The sequence below is a fragment of the Syngnathoides biaculeatus genome, chromosome 11 (genome assembly GCF_019802595.1).
Source record: "Syngnathoides biaculeatus isolate LvHL_M chromosome 11, ASM1980259v1, whole genome shotgun sequence".
Lineage (NCBI taxonomy): Eukaryota > Metazoa > Chordata > Actinopteri > Syngnathiformes > Syngnathidae > Syngnathoides > Syngnathoides biaculeatus.
The window spans coordinates 11,647,111-11,667,284 of NC_084650.1; the positions used below are offsets into that span (position 1 = coordinate 11,647,111).

The following is a 20,174-nucleotide window of genomic DNA, read 5'->3' on the forward strand; positions in this document are numbered from 1 at the left end:
GCGTGCAGCGAAACAGACAGAGCGAAACCATAAAAGTCCAACACTTATGTTTGAACACCTGTGTGAATGTGAACGTGAACCTTCCCGCCAGCAGCTTTTCATTTTTCAATGCCAAATCTGTTAAATCAGCAACCAGAGTCCTCTACTTCTCGAGGGGGGGTTAAAGTGCATTGATAGCCCTTCATAAATCACTCTATACTTGTTCCCTTTTTCACACATCCTCTCCTCCCACCTTTGTCCATATCTTTATCCTTTCTCTCGCTCTTTCTCTCCGGCAGCTTGTTAGCAGCTGCGGACTTGGCCGAGCTCCACGGTGGAGCTGCGGCGTTGTGTTCAGGCCCCGCGCAGCCACGCGGCCACCTGTTAGGCTCTTTTCACGCAATGCTCCCTCTAATTTTGGACGCGCCTGAGCAAACGCGCTAAGTCCGTGAGCGCCCCCTTTGGCCACTGTGAGCAACATCGGACGTACGCACTGTGGTCAATCAGTGTCATCCATTGCCGTTACATGGCTCATTAAAAGGTTGCGATTACATTCCCATCAGAACGTTTTTAAGAACAATTTTGTAAACTTTTTTGTCAACAAATGAAAAATTACATTGCTAACCAAACCAAGCCAACTTTGATCTATAAATTTGAAATATTGCATCCAACAATGATGTCCCCGTCTGTCTTTCTTGGTGTAAAACTGAATTATTGCTTGCAGAATATCTTTAGCAATGCATGTTGAAAGCCGAATGATGCCCCCAAACAGTTTTAGGGTTCATGTTATATTGCCTCCTGTATTTAAAATACAGAATTTAGCTTTTTGGGCACCGTATCGTCTGTGCTTGCATCCTCGATCAGCTGTGCCAAGGTGGAATTTTACCATTACACACCAATTGTAATTACCGCTTTAAGAGCGGAGGGGGCGTGGTCAGGTAAACCAGGAAGTAGAGTGTGCTGCTGTGATTAAAAACTAAAAATATGTCAGACTGTAGTTCACTGCGCTGGATGCCTTTTCATCTGCGCTGAGAGTGTGCGACAAGTGCGCAAATGCGCAGTTGCGCAGCTTAGAGGGAAAATTGGTCAGGAGGAGCCTCAAAGGAGCCACCACGGTTTGGGCCGTGGGTCTACCACGGAAGCCAGTCCGCTCTCTATCGGCCCAAATCCCATTCTAATCGGGGTCCCACAAATTTCTCACGTTCTTTTCAAGTTTTCCACGGATGAAAAGTGGATGCTAAGCAGCTTTACAGCATCTTTGTTGCCCCGTCAGAATCAAATTAAGCTCCCCCCCGCCGAGTCCCCTCCAGAGTCGGCATCAGTGCAAGGGGGGGGCCCACACGTATTCTGCCACTCAATTAACGCTTATGAGTTTTCTGTCAAAAACAAATCCCCTGATCCGTTTAGCGCTGAAATGATACAATGACTGACTGGAATATTTCCAATTAAAACGAAAAAATGTTGGAACAAAATCTCGTACCTTAGCTTCACAGTGATCGACACAATGTTACTGCAGACTCGTGCAGACGTATCAGAACCACACACATCAGGGTGTTGAAAAGTATTATAATGCCCCCGTTAGAATTAATAAGCACATTCATGCATAAGGCACTGACGGAGCTTGAACATGGGCTGAGTTTGGTGGTGCTCAGCCAGTCCAACGTGTATTTTCAGGCGAACGCTTTTAGAATGAAGCCGTGTGGCGGTCCGTCACCGCTTTTCCTTTTCCTGCATCGTGCTCTTCTTCACGCTTTTCTCTTTTAGTTACATTTTGACTTGCAGCACCGTGCCTGGCAGGTGGTTCTCGAGTGCCGGCAAACATCAAGAGTTGAACAGAAGGAATATGCCAACACACGCGCCGTAAATGTTTGTTCTAGTGTTCGATGTGAAAGCTTATCGTCGCTCCTGGCTCTGGGATTTGGTCAACAGTTTTTTGTTTTTTTTTTTTAAACTCTTCTTATGAATCCCAAATCAATTCTCATGGGAGCATGTCCATAAATTAGCGACACACTTATCTCTGCGTGGGAGGTTTTCAAGGCTTTTTATTCGCTCGGCGGCCGTGTAATTTGGACTGTTTCATTTTATTTGTTCACCCTGAACTATTATTGACCCAAATTATCTCCGTGGCTGTACGTTTATCGAGCGGTTTGTCCTGCCAACACGTGGCAGATTTTGCGCGGGGCGCCGACAGAGTAACGCACGAGATACCGGAATGATGTGTAAATCGTAGTCATGTGCGTCTCTCCCCCCTCCCAGGTGGCCACCGACAAAGACAATGGTATTTTGTTGTATAAGGAGGATCACGACCCGCTGGCTCTGGAACTGTACCAAGGGCACATCCGACTCATCTACGACATGGCGAGCTATCCTCCCACCACCGTGTATAGGTAGAACACACGCACACATAAAAAAAACATGTCTGCCCTCTTCAACGCTGTGGGCATGTCTGCTGAATGTGTGAAACCGCCACTTGTGGAGTCGTGCACGATGGTATAGTCCCAACGTGGGATTTTTGGAATTGTCTTTCCAGAAAAATGTGGACCAGTCCCAAATTGTACCGGTGCCACCATAGCAGCTGAAGTATCCACTTTAATCAAAAGAAGGCTCTAGTCGAATGTTTTTTTTTTTTTTTTTTTTGTTTTAAATGTACTGTAAACTACAAAACGCGATGTTTACCCGTGAACTCGAGGTTCCATTTTCAGTTGGGCTTCGACATTGCGGGCTTTTCGGTAGCTGCTGATATTCGGCCCAGCACGCTAATCCACCGACTGATTCTTCCCAGCACACACAGACTCACAGATCCATATCGGAGCGCTTCCCTCTATAAACAAACGGCAACTTCCCCAAAATTCCGCCTTAATCCCGACGAGATGGTCGCAGACCCGAGAGAGGGAAAGAGGCAACGAAAGCCTCTGGAGGTGAGACTTCAAACGGGCCGTCACATGAACGGCATTCGAGTGCGTTAGCCGCTCTTAAGCCTTTGCATATTGTATAAAAGATTGGCTCACATTTTCATAGGAATTGATATTCCATGCTAAATTGCGGTAAAAGGGGATGATAATCCCAGATAACACCTCTGTACTTACGAAGGCGACTGGAACATAAACAGTCAAAAGAATGGGAAAAAAAAAAAAAAAACACATCTGAAATAGTTTTGGAGACGTTTAACAAACTTCAAAGGGCCGAGGAGGTGATGGACAAAGGATGAAAATATGCACATTTGGAGAATGTCCCTCCAGAAAAAAATTGCGGTTTTAGGTGGCATTCCCAATGCCAAGTTTGAAGTCGAGACCTTCATTTTGCAATGATTAGCAGGCACAGCCTGTGAAGTCAGCCAGCGTGATGTCAACAATTGATTTTGAACTTTGCTAATCATGTTTAAAAAAAAAAAAAAAAAAAAAGACGTGTAACCAAAAACCGAATAAAAATCAAGTGAGTTGTCAAGTCACGCTTTTATATCATCAGACATCTTTTTGGAAACCACCAAAGGCTGTCGGGAATTTTTTCATTTCTCTCGCGCAAACCGCGATTGTACCTTCGCAAAAATGCTCGGTTCAAACCAAACTCTTCTGACCGACCGCACATTTTTCACTCAGACTTTAACCGTGAGGCGTCATAAAACATTTGAATTGTTCCCTGTTGATTGTTTTAACGATAAAACCCGCCTGTGTGCGGTTTCGGCGTATCAAAACCAATACGCGGTTTTCCAGGAGGGGGTCCGATTTTTGTAGAGCGTGCGATTACAATGCTAGCGTGAATGAATACACTCGGCGTGCCGAGTTTTATTAAATGTTTATTTTTATAGACGTAAAAGTGCAGTCAACTGATATTGATGGGATGAGGATTTATCGCTCAGACATTGGTGTGTGTGTGCTCTTTTTGGGGGGCGCCACAAACTTAAATCACCCGTTTCCTACGCGGCTCATCCAGGAGGGGCTTGGATGGAGCCAATCAAAGCTGAGTGTGCGCAACCAGCATAAAAGTCACAAAATCGTTTAGTTAAAACAAAGTTCAACATTTTTGGGGTTATTGGCGCACTCCTTGAAAACCAATAAACCAGATGTACAGGAATCATTTGTTGTCTGCGGTCCCATTGTCGACGTTATTTGTAGAACGGTGGACGTGGAAGCTCTTTTTACAGTCGTTCTCGCCATCTCAGAAAGTCCCTCTTTTACGTGAACGAGCCGTTCCGACCGGAACGTGACAGAAACACACAATTAATTCGGATAATCCGTTTGTGTTTATGGTGAATCCCCACATATTTGCAAATTCGCCCATTTGCGGATTGTATGTATTCAGGCCATAACCATGTCTAATGCAAAATCGTTGCTTTGGTTCCCTCTGGTGGCCAAATGAGTTTGTACTATCATAGTCTGATTTCGCCTAGTGAGGAAAAATGGAATTTGCCACCTTTTTGTGGTATCTATCGGTGACGCACAAATCTATGAAGGTGCCAGTTAGTTGCAGATTTTCACACAGTTTTTCTATGAAGGGAGCAGAAATCTTTCATACTGTATAAATCCATATTGTATCGCTGAGGCTTTTAAACAGATGTAAAGTTGATGGACTGAAAAATATTTGGCCACCATTAGATCTGTTTTAGCAATTCTGTATATCGTAACGAGGATGTCACCCCTACAGACCCCCACCAAGACTCAAATGTTGAATTTTCCCAAGTACCGTAATTCCCGGCCTTTAACCCGCGACTTTTTTCACCCGCTTTCAACCCTGCGGTTATGCGGTGATGTGGCTAGTTTGTGTTTTTTTTTCTAACGGCCGCAAGAGGGCACTCGAGCAGGATAGGTAAGGGTGAGACTGGTGGAATATCTGTGCCGAGGAAGTGACTTTTACCGGACCGGCCCTGTTAGCGCTGCGCTAGCATGTTACTGCCGTGTCTCAGTGATTTTTACAAATATGTTTTTCTTAACCACCCCCATTAGTGCGATGCTAGCATTAGCAGGGTGGCGCTAGCATTAACGTTAGCACGGCGGCGCTAGCGTTAAACTCTCTGTGTACCATATTTCTTTGTAAATATCTCGTGTGCGGCCTATGCATGTACCAAAAGGTATTTCCTTTACCAATGTACTGGGTGAGGCTTATAACCAGGTGCGCTCTGTAGGCTGGGAATTACGGTATTTATTTTTAGAGGAGCCCTCTAAAGCCGCCAACATGTGCACTTTGAGACAACCTATGCAGAAGGAAATTCCCCACAAAATATGCACAACTCAGTATTCAATTTTTATGTATTTCCTGATGGCAAACTTTACAATTCACCCACATTTTGCACCGCCCCGAAAATGGCACGCCAGGTGTAGAAAGGACAAATGTGTTTTTTTTTTTAATGTTGTCTCCTCTATTGAAAGTCTTAACGTTTTGTTTTTTTTTGATAATAGTAATGTGTTATGAGGCTTGTTTGGTAAAAAAAAAATCGATCAAAAAAGAAAGGAGACGGTTACGAGGTAATTTCTTGCCGATCCACTTCAGCATAATACGCAACTTTCACCCACTCAATTTTGTATTGATTCCATCTCACTCGTGGCTCTACAACTTTGAAAATCATTTTGCGGATGATGACACGTTTTGTTTGCGCATTTGCTTTTTGGAGACTTTTCAGTACGTAAACGTGCAAGGTGCATTTTTTTTTATCCACAAAGAGAATATTTGCGCTTCCATTTGCATTTCTCGAGCCGCGCACATCGAGATGCTGGATAGTTGGACAAAAGTCTGAGACTGTTACAGACAAGTGTGTGCGGAAAAGGTGGTCCAGCAGGGGAAGAGTGATGAAAGCAGAAGATTAAGTGCGGAGATGACGGCGGGATGGAGCGCCACGCCGAGGGCGGGGGAGTCAACCGCAGACCCGGTCCGAGAATTATCCTTGTCCGCTCCGGTTATCGTGACGGGGGCCACGCCTGCCTGGTCGAGGGACAGACGGGAGTTGCTAAACGAAGCGAGTGGAAAAGGACATACATACATACACACACACACACACACAATACGACTGCACAAAGTATTCAAAAGTAAAATATGTAGTAAGACATTCTGAATTTCCAGGAAGTATAAAGCACAAGAAGATACAAAAGTGCTGCACTGTTTCCACTCCTCTGGGAAGACTTCTGACAAATTGTCGGAATGTGTCCGCGGGGATTTGGGTCCTTTTGTCCAGTCTTTGCCTTTGCTTTAATCTCTGTCCAAGTTCATCTGAAAATCATGTTTCACCGCCATTTTTCAAATCTGAGGGAGACCCCACACGCATGGCGATAAAGAATCGCTGAGTTTTTTTGTGTTGTGTCCTCCACCTGACCAAGGAAAAGCTCAACACTGACAGCCGTGAGTCTCCTTTCCCAAACCGGATGTCTCTTGTAGTACCAAGACTGAGCTGTGAGAGGCAGCATTCTGCCACAAGGCAACAAGGCTGCTGGAAAATACAAAGAATAAATGTCAGAAACAGAAGCGAGAAGCGAGGTTTTGCTTCCTGACTGGCTTTCATTCTCTTTCGTGTCACAATCACGAAGTCCGTAGCTCGGCCCAACTCGCTGTTGACAGCAGGCGAAGGGATTTGTCATTTTGAATCTTGTACAGGTTCAACGTTGATTTTTTCCAGCTCCTAACTTTTTCCAAGCGCATCGGGGAGAAAAAAAAAATCCCTCTGACCACACACCACACCGGATAATTGCTCAATATAATCTTTTAGAGACCTGCAACGAACTGGACTTTGCTGATTTTGATTTGAAAAGAGGAATATTGTCAAATATAGCCCGTTTGGTTTTATGCGTGTACCCCACAAAATTGGTAGCGCTTTGACCACACAGCAAGGTTCACCCCCATAAATATGGAACGGGTGTAACATTTGTGATTGTCACCCCCAAATATTTTTCGAGCAGACCAGGGAGGAAAAAATCCCCCTTAATGTACCCCACATACCCGAATTGAGAGGATCCGGATGAGGTGGCTGGGGCATTTGATACGGATCCCCGGTGAGGTGTTCCGGGCATGTCGCACCGGAAAGAGGCCCCGGGGACGACCCAGGTCACGCTGGAGAAGACTGTGTCTCGTGGCTGGCTTGGGAACGCCTCGGGATCCCTCCGGAAGAACTGGAAGAAGTGGCTGGGGAAAGGGAAGTCTGGGTATCCCTGCTGAAGCTACTTCCCCCGGTACCCGACCCAGAAAAGCGGTAGAAAATGTATGGATGGAGCACACGCCATACCACGAGATAACTGCTCGGGATAATCTTTTAGAGACCGCCGACTGTCAGACCTGTTTTGATGTTAATCGTAATATCGGGAAATTACTTAAATTTCCCCCGAATATCAGTATGTGTACCCTCCTCTAGAGGAACGAGAGGTGCAGTACAACCAGTCAGTGTATAATCCATCGATTAAGAGGGGTTAATATAAAATGTTTCCGTGTTTATCTAAGTTATGGTAGAAAAAAAGATTCTTTGAGTTGGACACATTATCCTCCGCGTTGCTCACTATTCAGCAGTTTGGACGTGGATCGAACGTGGCCCAACTCCAAGCCTCCACCGCGATCCACTATGCATTTCTTACCGTGCGGCATTTTTTTTTTTTTTTTTTTGATTACATGAGTCTGATCGTCCCAAATTCTATCGACCCCAATTTGGACACACACAAAAATAACTGCATGAACCAAAGTGAAAACCTCAACGCCGCCGCAGTCTGAGCGCAGCACTTTGGGATCAAGAGCACACATAAAAAAGTGGCACTTCGCAACGCCGGGCTCGATTGCCGCGTTTTGGCTGCCAAAAAGCAAACTTGGAGTGAGTCATGTCGCATGTTAACAAATGTAAACAAACACTTTGTTTTTTTTTTTGCCATGTGAAATGAAAAACTACATCATGAAGAAAGAGAAAGTATGTTAGGTCGCTGGGGGATTTTGGCAAATGTGACGGGATGACATGTTCCACTCATTTGGTCGCCCGCCGCTGAGATAACCACAGATTTTCGGAGAAACGTTTCCATCTGTCTGCCGCTTCAATCCTCGCTATAGCGGCGAAATCTGAAGTTTGTGGTGGCCATTTTCTGATGGCTTTTTACATTATACCGTATTTTCCGGACTACAAGTCGCTCCGGAGTACAAATCTCAACGCCCATAAAAATGAAGATAAAAACATATATAAGCCGCACTGGAGTATAAGTCGAATTTTGGGGGAAATTTAGTTGATGAAATACAACCCCAAGAACATCCATCCGTCGATTTTCTTCACCGCTTATCCTCACGAGGGTCGCGGGGAGTGCTGGAACCTATCCCACCTGTCAACGGGCAGGAGGCCAGGTACACCCTGAACTGGTTGCCAGCCAGTTGCAGGGCACATTGAGACAAACAGCCGCACTCGCAAGCACACCTAGGGGCAATTTAGAGTGACACCAAGAACATTTCAAATTTAAATGACGAACAATTTAAAATAAAAATAGAATAGAGGCAACAACAGGCTGAACCAGACACAACTGAGAACGTGCCTGGTATGTTAACATAACATTAAGCGTTATTACCATAACTACGGCATAAAAAAACGTCCAAAGAAGTTGACCAAAACCATTCGTGTCACTCCAAATGTCCGGTAACTAAAATCCAATGAAATCTTCATCCTCGGTGTGACTTCTGAGCAATTCCGCCATCTCCGGAGGTAGACGACGCGCCGCTTGCTCTTCTGCGTCACTTATGTCAGACTCATCGTCAGTAGCAGTTGCAACTAGTCTGTTCCGGCCTTTCTGAATCCTGACAGGGTGGTTTTGGTTGTCGCGGACGCCCATACTTTGTCCAGCCATCCGATGACTTCCTGGAAAGTTGCATGGCTGATTCGCCCGGAAGCTGTGCTCTCCATCCGTCATCAGATACACGGGCCAAGAGCGCCCTCTTGTGGTTGTCGGGGTGAAAATAACAGATAAGTGAGCCGAAAAATGTAATAATGTGTTAATAATTTCACATAAAAGTCGTTCTGGAGAATAAGCTGCGCCCCCGGCCAAACTATGAAAAAAAGTGACTTGTAGTCCGAATAATACGGTACTTAGTGCAATTCCCTTGTGTGTGGGAAAGGAGAGCCGTAAATGCATTTTGTAGCTGTTTAATTCACGCTGGAAGAACAGTGAAGCCATAAACCCGATGAGCAAACTCGTGCAGGAACTGCTGACGGCCACAGCTAACACTCGGACACTCCCGCAGACGCCCCAACAGGCCCCGCCTCTAAAGGCACAAACGTAACACACGGACAATGCAACACTGACTATTTCCTGCAATGTACATGTAATGCTTTTTTGTGTGTGTTCAGATACATTTACGATGTGTTTGAAAAGTTTATCTTAATAAGCTTTGTGTTGAAAGTGCGTGGGAGCGTTGAAAGTATTTTTCCAAAGAGAGGCTAAATTTAGATTGATTGAAAGCATGACGATAAAGCGGGGCTACATGATAAGGGTCAAGAGAACGGAGGAAATCCTTCCAGTCCCTTTGCGTCAGATGCTAATCCGTTTGTGTGTGTGTGTCTCGAGAATGCATTTGTTGGCTATTAATGCGCTGGCCTTTCCGAAATGCCACACTTATCTCCCATCAGGTCAGACACAATGCGTCTACCTGTACTGTTACTCGGCGGGCGGCGACACAAGGTCGGAGGGAGGACGGGTGGGGGGCGGAGTTTTGGACCGTATGATGGACAGCGGTGGGGCAAGAAGAACTGAGGGAGGGGCGGAAATAATGCAACGGGGTATGGAGGACTTGGGGGAGGTACGATGTACGCTAAAGTCCATCCCAGTGCATTCACAGCTCCTTCTTTAAATCCTTGGTTATCCTTAAAGAGGAAGTCCGGTCGTTTGAATTAACAAATGTATCAGATGTATCATGGCATATGTACTGTAACTTGCAATCTTGAGGTTAATCCGATATCATTTCACGGTGTTTTGAGTAGATTTTCACGGGCGCCGCCATTTTGGCGAGTCACGTGACCTACGTGCACTGATGCGACGTGTTACGTGCCCAAACAAAGGCTGCTTACGTTGGTAAGATCAATTACGGCCAGCGCTGATTTCTCGGATTTATCCTCATCTGATGAAGAAATAGCAGTATCGGTTTTCTTTTCAAAACACCATTAAATGATTTCGGATTAACCTCAAATTTTCAAGGTCCGGTGCATCTGACATGACCTATCAGACGTATTGTTAATTCAAACGACCAGACTTTGATTCTCAACAGGTCTTGAAAACGCCAACGGCGCAATAAAGTACTCCGGTATTCTTTGGAAAGAATTTGACAAACTGATCAGTCTCCTTGATGAAGTGTTTCATACTTTTTTGTATCTACAGTACTCTATAAAATATGATATAATCTCTAGATTGTTAGTCTTAAACTAATCATATCAAATGTTTGCAGTTACAGGGAGCGTAGATACTTATTCAGTCTAGCCAAATGGTTTTTAATTTTAAAATGCAAGGAATGGTATCGGTGCTGATGCGGTACCCGAGCTCAGTACTCATACCCGACAGACTTTAAGATAACTGCAAATTATGCGCTACCCAAATGGCGTCAACCCTACGCTACTTTGTTCTTTGTCTTGTTTTTTCTTCTTATCTACTGTATGTACACGTTTGTCATAGTGCCCCCTAGTGTTCATACTGAATAACTGAATTGGCTCGTGTTACACGTTACTTTTACGTGAAATACATGACAATAACGTGTTCAAAAAAGATGTTCAAATGTCAAAAATTATTTGAATGAATTTCATGCTACGTTTGTGTGTTTTTTTTTTAACAATATTTGATGTAAAAAAAAAACAAACAAAAAAAAAAGCAACACATTTACATCACAATTGCACGAGATAACAGCGTTATCAATATTTGGTAAATCAAAGTACTGTACTTGATCTCATACTGTGTCTGAAACGAAGCACCATTGATGCATCCCTACAAAAGGCCAGTGATAATGATACCAAAAAAATGGAGAATATAGCATTGAGTTATGGTTTCCGTCCACCTCTTGTTTTTGTATGACATACATTCTGAATATGACACTGGTTGCACAAATATAATCTATCTCATGCACAATGTGTGTGTAAGTGCTACAGCTATACCAAGTCATGCATATGACAAGGTGATAGTATTTCAATGGCGCATAGTTTTGTTTTTTCTGTTTTTTTTTTTTTTTGTTTTGTTTTTTTGCGGTCAAAGCGACTGAACACACACGGACATTCCTTCAACCTTATCGGTTCAAAACGCTCAAAGGCAATTCGAAGATTCAGATGGCGAGAACTTAGCAGGGGAGGCCTCGGAAAACAGGGCGCAGCTCGTTCCTGGAACGCCGCGTCAAACGGAGACCGGTGCGACTTTTATAAGAAACAAAGTAAATAAATAAAAGCGGCTTTCATGAAAAGTGGGGATGGAAAGAAGAAAAATGAGAGGGGGGAAAAAAAGGAAAGAGCAGAGCAGCTGCCGTCTCAGCGACGACTAATTGAGGTTACCTCGGTAATACGGGACTGGCGAGCGGTCTGCTCCATGTCACTTTAATCAGCTCGGGCTGCTCGCACGCACACGCACACACTGATACGCGCAAACTCGCTTATGTGTACGGACGATACGAACAGCCGTTATTTATTCACAAATAACAAAAGACTTCCGGGAAAACGACATCGGCGCCGAAATTGGTTGAACGGTCAGTGTAAGTGGCGATATTTCCAATTTGTATTTTTGGAGGATGTTTGAAATGGAGTCAGTTACTTGTAGTTATATCTGGGTTGCATATGATTTATGATTTTGAGACTTTTGCTTCCCCTCCTGCCCCCCTCCCCACCCCCCACCCCAATCTAGACTCGTTGTTTGTCAATTTCCTTTTGTGGTTTTGCCTAATTGTCGAAAAACTGCTTTAAATTGGCTTCCACAGCTACCCAAGGTATAAATATCCCCGTTACATAGACATACGCAAAGCATTTATGTTGCAGTGTGCTGTCGAGTTAGAAATTCACTTGTGCTCTACTGCCATCTGGTGTACTGACAAATTTGAAACTCTAGAGCGGCTTCTAAAAGGGACATTTGCGAGACTTCTGTAATACCTGTGGCGTTAATTCAGCAGTTTTTGCTAAAATTGGTTAGTGAAAATGATAGGGTTACAGTGAAAATTTGTTTATTTTCATTTTTTTTTTACTCATCTATTGAAGAAGATTGGTTGTTTGATTTATTGGAAATAATAAAATAAAAACTGGTAAAATGGACAATTTTACATTTAAATATTTATTACTGACTTATTCGAGATTCTATAGGAATTGATTTATAAATTTAGAACTAAAATCAGGAATCATCATTATCAAAATTAACTATTTCTCTAACTTCTGAATTAAATGATTAAAAATTAGAATAATTTTTCAATGGAATTTATTACTTGAATATTTTACTGTAGCATTAAACAGTTTCCCCGTTTTTGTTGCTTATTAGATGATAGTTGATTTTATGGTACAAAGTCTTTCAACATTTAGTACATATTTTTGAATAAATTTTAAGTCAATTAAATTGTATTCAAATATAAATGAGAATTCACTGTGGATTACTGAACAAAAATATAGCTAGAATTAAAACAAAGAATATATATATATATGTGTGTGTGTGTGTGTGTGTGTGTGTGTGTGTGTGGTGTGTGTGTGTGTGTGTGTGTTATACTATGTTTCCTTTTTTGAAATCACAGTAAAATCAAAAGAAATTGGCCAGGAAATCAAAGAATTGTGGCGCTCCACAAGTCTGGCTCATCCTTGGGTACAATTTCCAGATTCTTGAAGGTGCCACGTTCATCTGTTCAAACAATTAAATGCAAATATAAACATGGGAATGGCCAGCCATCCATCACACCGCTCTGGATATAGACGAAGAAATGGGACTTGCAAAAGGACAATAACTGTAAGAATACTGGCAAAATGGTTCAAAAGTGGCTTGAGGATAACAAAGTCAATTCCTTGGAGTGGCCATCACAAAGCCCTGATCTGAATCCCATCGAACATTTGTGGGCACATGTGAAAGGGCCTTCGCGAGCAAGGCAACTGACAAACCTGACTCAGAGTACTGTCAGAAGCTTGTGCAAGGTTGCACAAAATAATTGGCCCAAGTCATGAGGTTCAAAGGAAACAATAACAAAGAAATGTATGAAAAGTTTTGACCCCAAAGAAAAGAATTTGAAATTGTCAAAGAAATTCTTTCTCTCATTTTTGTGGCATTTAATAAAAATAAATGATTTTAGTGATCCTGACTGACCTGAATCAGGAGCGGTTCAGTCTGATTTGACGTCAGACGGTGAGACGAAAAAAAAAATGTTTTTGCACAATATATGTAAAGGTCTTGCCTCAACCAATACATATTCGTCAAAGAATAATCATCATCAATAATCAAGAAAAAAAGAGAGACGTGGCCCTCGAGCACAAAGGTCTGCCCACCCCTCTTCTAAAAGGGATTCCGGGTGGACAAAAAGTAATACGAAGGCTTTTAAGACAATTGGATCGGAAAGAAGAGCGCATCGATTCTGATTGATAAAGAGGGAAAGTCGAAAGAGGGCAAAAGTTGAAGAGACGAGAGGAGCGAGGTCTTCGGGGCCATCGCTGCGCCTGGATGGGATCGTTATTAAGTTGCACGTCGGCTAATAGAAAGCACGTAGACATCTGGTTTGGCTCTCGGCAAACTAGCAAAAAAAAAAAATGTTCAACTAGTTTGATGCAGAACATTAAAAAAAGGGGAAAAAAGCAAAAAGCAGGAAGTCGTCTGTCATTGTTGATGTAACGCATGAATGTCTCCGTAATCCACGTAACACCTTGAACCAATTATCAGAGCTTTAAATATGAGGATGAATTGGGGAAAATGGCTTTAAACGTTTGTTTGCATTGTGGTTAACGCGAGTCGAGATGCTGATGTGTACATGGGTGTGTCGGGAAGAAAGAGAGAAAGAGAGAAAGAGAGAAAAAAAAAAAAAAAAAAGAATAACATAGTCCGTGTCGGGGACTATTTTTGCCCGACTTTGTAGTGTGGTCGACTTTTCCGACACTGACACAAGTATGTACTTTGTGCGCGCTTTCGCGCCGGGAACTCTTTCAGTCCAGCAGTTCGGTCGCTTTTGTGCAAACGCGGTCACCCAAGCGTCCGAAGGGGTTGTCGACTGACAGCGTTGAGCCTGGGACACGTCGGACTGGTCGCCAGCCAATCGCAGGGCACAGGGAACAATTAAATTAAACAATTTAAAAAAAAAAATGTTGAAAACACAACTCCAAGTTGAAGTTTACTATCGAACTACACAGTCATAGTTATTTCTTTTTGTCCTATGGGGAAAGCGACAAATATTAGTGCTGTTCTGATGAGCTGGAGGAAGGAGTTGAGATGTCTCCCTGAACAGCATACTTCATCTCTTTCTGTCATTGGGCAAGGCGGGCACACCAGATAGCGCAGCGCAATGGCCATTCGATTCACGCTGTCTGATAAAATCTTGAATTCTTTTTTTTTATTGTGATTATTGTTTTAATGAAGCACAAAATAATCCTGTTTTTTCCCCATTAAAATGCGCAGAAGGGAAAAAAATGTGAATGGAATTTCAATTCTTTTCCTTGGGATGTTTTGCGTTCCGACCGTGGTCACGTAATGAATGAAATTTGTATTTCAAAGCTGTGCAATCTCGCGTCACGAATTTCCCGCATCCCGAATCTCTGACCCAATCCAGGCCCCTCCCCGATTTCCATGAGTTGTGATTGTCAAACGCAACCATTCTGGAATATGAAAGCACGTAGTTGTGATCGTCATAGACAAAGATGTCCGGCTTCAACAAAAATAATACAGTACTAAGCTAGCATTAGCGGTGTAACCAGTTAGCCACAGCTGCTGAGGTGCTAGCATGACTTACTTATGAGAGACTGTTGCTATAGCAGCACATTTAGCGTTTTTTTTTTTCTTTTTCATTCTTTAGTATGTACAATTAAATAAAAAATGAGAAGTGATGAACATACCAGGCGAGCATAAATGTTGCTAATTCCGCGTCGCTCCTGAATCCTCGCAGTTAGCTGATATCCCTTCGTTCTGCTTCTGTTTGCTGTTCTTTGTGAGTCTTTTTTTTTTTTTTTTTTTTTTTTCAGGAATTGAACCTTGCGGACAAGCACAACATCAAAAGGATGATCAATTTACTTTAATCTTAATCTTCAATTTTGCATTGTGATTCTTGATTAAAATTTTATCTTTGGCCATGGGTGAAGACCGAGTACCTACTCCTTTTTGGATGAAAATGCAAATTTTATTTCACACACTGGTTAACTTTGTGCTTTTCCTGATTAAAAGCATTTCGAAAGAAAGACCAAAAGACAAAAAAAAAAGAGTCCTAAATTTGAAATAGTTTCATTTTTGTTTTGAATTTTTTTCAATTTTTTCATTGTTTTGATGTTCAAAGCAAAGGTCAACCAATAGCTTCACTCAAAAAATTCACCATCTTTGCATCGTTTGTGTCTATGCTGCTAATTGAATCCTTTGCATTAGAATTTTTACAATTTTAATAAATTCATTTATTTACTGCCATTCTGCGCACAGACAAATACATTCAGTGGCTGTAAACATTATTTTGATCTGAACGCTGTATAAATTTGTCAATCCGGGCTTACTCGAGGCTACCGCGCTACTTGGCTAACACAGCAAGAATGCGACGGTCTTAATTTGAAGTTGCGGGGGAGGCTGCGGTGGAACCCCCGGCATCGCTCGCCGTTCCCGTTTGATTTATTTTTTTTACGTCGGCACGTTTTTCAGGGTAAAACCGAGGCCCCGGTGGACTTTCTGCTCAGCCCTCGTTCTCTGTCAACACCCCCCCCCCCACCCGGCCCTCTTGTCTTCCTCTCGGCTGTGCCAGACCACTGTCTCTCTGGCTGGCTGTCACCCCTCCAGCTAAAACCACTTAGCACGGGAAACCTCAACTCCAACACAGACGGAGTGCAAAAGGGCATCGGCTTTATTCTCGACTGCGCCAGCACGTCTTTCAAAATCGTTGGGGTCCTTTTTCGGATAGGCGATGGACTGTGACTTTGGCGCCATCTGGTGGCGACTTGGTGAAATGAGGGAGGGGGAGCTTTGTTTAATCAGGCCGTAGCTTTGTCTAGGAGGAAACAAAGTGCTTTGTCGCTGTGTTGTGGTATTAATGGGCAAATGAAAACCTTTTGGGGTGCGGGTTGATTACCATTTGTGCACGAGGGGGACCGAGCCCTACCTGGTTTTGCCATACTTTATGTGCTGCCCCATTTTTTTTTTCTTGTCGATTTTACTCATTTTTTGGCAACTTTATTCTCTGTAGGATTCAGCAGTAACTGAACATAACCAGAACCTTCCCCCCCTCCCCCCCTTGTTTCCCTTCCACGTCCATAACAGTGTTGAGTCTGTCAACGACGGGCTTTTCCACACCGTCGAGCTTTTGATTCAGAACCATTCGCTCAGCCTGGTGGTGGACAACGGCGCCCCCAAGAGCCTGGGGAAGCTGGCGCGCCAACCCACCGTAGACCACAACACACAGCTTTACATAGGAGGTACGTGCACGTACACAAACACAAACACAGTCACCGTCGATTTGTGTATGCGCCCGCACATCTGCACAGTCGAGCACGAAAAATCATGCGCGTAAAATTTAGGAGTAGAAATACATAAATATCGAAAGACATCGATTATTTGGTGTAGTCTTGACCAATGTTCCCTCTGAGCTGCGCCACTGCACAAGTGCGCACTTGTCGCACACTCTCAGCGCACATGAAAATCGATCCAGCGCAGCCTACTTCTACCTCCTAGTTTACCTGACACCGCCCCCCTCCGCTCTTAAAGGGGTACACTCATAATTACAAACAGAACACACACCTGTAACTTTATATCTGCAGGCATGACAGACCACACCCGTACAATTTTCAAATGTGACTGACTGAAAACATCCATCTATCCATTTTCAACACCGCTTATCCTGCCCGGGGTTGCGGGGCGCTCCGTCCTATCCCACCCGACTTTGGCCGAAAGGCGGACTACACCCTGAACCGGTCGCCAGTCGGTGGCAGGGCGCATACCGACGCAGACAACCATTCGCACTCACATTCACAAAGTCACTGAGTGGGAACTGACCACACGCTACCCACAACAATGGCAGGCGAGTCTAACACTCCGTCATCAGTTGACGACACACAAAAATTTTTCCATAAATCGACATTTGTATGGCTCTTTGCGGTCGTGCCGAGACGTCTGCCTTGCGTGGACCGGGCCACAAACGCGAACGCTGAGGATGTGGTGAGGACTCGGGAAAAACTCCTGCGTGGTTCTCGACTCAGTCTGTCTCGCTCTGCTGCGTCTGCACTTCGTCCAGGCGTGCCCTACCAGGTGATGGCCTCGGGGTTGCGGCCGGGCCCGGAACGTTCGCCTCAGGCCTTCAACGGTTGCATCCACAATGTTCAGATCAACGGGGAGGCGCAGGACCTGAGTTACCGAGCCACAGGAGGGCGACCGGTCGAGGGCAAGGTATTATTTTAACACGTCAATCCAAGCTGACGTGAGGCTACTGTTATTTCACACATTTTTCATCTTCGTTTTTCCCCACAGAGAAGGGGGAATACAGTGGATTAAAAAAAAAAAAAAAAAAGTCTACACGCGCTGGTTCAAATCACAGGTTTTGGTGGGAAAAAAAATCTTAAGAAAACTATTTGGGGTTAATCAGGGACTTTAAATAATGGCAGGTGTTGTTGATGTTTTACTCCATTTAACATGAGTTTTAATATGAGACACAGAAACCAAGTTATACATGGGTGTGCGCACTTATACAACATAATTTCAGCTGTTTATTTTTACTTCCCCTCTTTAAAAGATCCACACAAAAAAAAAAAAAAACATTTGTACATGTTACAGTTCACCACACAAAAGGTTTACGCTCCTTTTTCTTTTTAAATATAAAATAAATACCCGACCATTGTACAGGGGGTGTGTCGACTAATAATAACGGTTTTATATGCTTTTAAGTATTGTGTGCACCGGCTGAATGTTTTGCTGCTTCCTCTGTGTTCAAGTATGTTATTTGAAGGTTGATAATTACCGTAACGCGAATGCTAATTTCTGTTACCCCGTCTAAGGAATTTTATGTGTTAGCATGAAGCTAGTGCACTTGTATCAGATAAAATACGGTTTTGTTCAAGCTTATTTATTCCTTAATGCATGCGGAAGTGGCAAAAGTTAAATATGGTTTCTATGTTGTTGATATACATAATTCCATTTGATTTACAGATTATTTTCATTATATTTTATTTTATTTATATTATTTTTTATATTATCATTTAAAATGGACTTGGCATGAAAAGGGATCCCGTTATTTTGTCTGATGAATGTCAACAGCTGGACGCAGAGGTTAATTGTTTGTTATTTTGCAGCAAATACATAATCCTCTTTTGTCCAATGAAGTGAAATTGATCCTGACGGTATTTCTTCTTCCTGTCCGACGCGCAGGGCGACGGCGTCCTGGTGGGCTGTCACTCGTGCAGCGTGTGCGCTCAGGGAACGTGCAGGGAGGGCGGCGAGATGGGCGTCACCTGCCAGTGCCCGCACGGACGCAGCGGGACCTTGTGCGAACGGGTCACGGCGCCGAACCCCTGCCAGGCCAGCAGGTGGGTGCGCGAGACGTGGAGCCCGTCCTTTTTCTGTGACCCGGCTGACAAAGTCGACGCGCCCTTTTTTTATGTAGTCCACACAGCAAGGCCCTGAGATTCCAACCCAGAACCTCTGGATTGTGAGGCGGACGTGCTCATCACTAGTTGGCCGTAATGCTTGGAAAAAACATAAAATCAATGATCAATACTTTGGGGCGGGGTAGCCATGTTTCATTTCCATAGTCACCTGATGTGGGATTCAAACCCAGAACCAACTGTTGCAGGTCAAATTGATTTTGATTTTGAATGACTTGCTGCTCTTTTTGAAATTTGCCAACCACACATTTTGCTCTGATGTTTTCTTTCTATGTTGCAGTCTCCTCCCCCCCCCCCCCCCCCATATTCATATCACACATAATTCATCATTGTAAAATAATCCCCAAGATCTTCGGCCGCTACGTCGCAATAAACGATTATTGTAGTAGCTTCTGGTATGATAGATTTTGCATTATATGCCTCATCACCATCAATATGTTTGTTTTTGTTTTGTACGTTTACTATATGCTTATGAAAATCTGACAGAGGACTTAAATTAGCTGCCGCCGACCGTGCGGTCTTCGGTCTTTCTCCTCAGCTCAGCATCTTTTCTCGCCTTCTCCCTCCCCAGATGTGTCCACGGCTTATGCGTTCCCAAGGGGGCGTCGTACGGCTGCAAGTGCAGCGAGGGTTACCAGGGCCAGTTCTGCGAGCGCCAGCAGGGGCCCGCGGCCTGCAGGGGGCAGCGGTGCGGGCACGGCGAGTGCAGAGTGTCCGAGGCCGGGGAGCCCGTCTGCAGCTGTTTGCCCGGCTACGCCGGCGCCACCTGTGACACCGGTAAGCCTCGACGCATCCAAATAGGGCGGCGATGTGGTGTGAGGTGTAATTCCCCACCAGCTCCAGCAGACGGCGCTGTGGTAAATCGATTACTGGATCTTTTGCCAAATTGCCGAATATTTTGCTCTTTCTGAAACCACCTCAGCGGCACAGTGTAAAGCATTGGCCTCACAGTTCGGAGGTCACAGGTTCAATCCCGGACCCGGCTGTGTGGAGTTTGCATGTTCTGCGTGGGTTTTCTCCGGGCACTCCGGTTTCCTCCCCCATCCCAAAAACACGCAACACTCCAAATTCCCCCTAGGTGTGATTGTGAGTGTGGCTGTTTGTCTCTATGTACCCTGCGATTGACTGGCGACCAGTTCAGGGTGTACCCCGGCCTCCTGCCTGTTAGCCCGGGATAGGCTCCAGCACTCCCCTCGACCCTCGTGAGGATAATCAGCAAAGAAAATGGATGGATGGATGGATGGATGGATGAAACCACCTGGAATCTAAATGTTTGTATAGTAGTACAGTAATTAGTTCCGGCAGGCAAGTTGAAGTGATGCCGCTCAGCTGATTGCTTGCTCAGATTTGCCTGGGTTGTTAGTGGGAGTTCAGGAGAGTCTTGGCATCCTGTGCACGTCCACGTTTTTTAAGGGTAATGATCCAATCGTTCAAAGTTTTCTGACGCGCTCCCTGGTGGGTCAAATTTGCGAGACGTTTTCACTTGACGGAGAATGAAAGA

General features: G+C 44.2%; 1 protein-coding gene across 5 annotated transcripts in view; it reads left to right on the plus strand.

The window, feature by feature from the left end:
- slit3 (slit homolog 3 (Drosophila)) overlaps positions 1–20,174 on the plus strand; it is a 307,110-nt gene that overhangs the window by 279,447 nt on the left and 7,489 nt on the right. For all 5 annotated transcript variants that reach the window (XR_009797055.1, XM_061834519.1, XM_061834518.1 and 2 more), the window contains 5 exons: positions 2,236–2,366; positions 16,341–16,495; positions 17,311–17,462; positions 18,438–18,595; positions 19,245–19,450. Coding sequence is in view for 4 of the 5 variants with exons in the window: in XM_061834519.1 (XP_061690503.1) it covers positions 2,236–2,366; positions 16,341–16,495; positions 17,311–17,462; positions 18,438–18,595; positions 19,245–19,450 (802 nt within the window). In the remaining variant the exon portion in view is untranslated. The remainder of the gene's footprint in view (positions 1–2,235; positions 2,367–16,340; positions 16,496–17,310; positions 17,463–18,437; positions 18,596–19,244; positions 19,451–20,174) is intronic.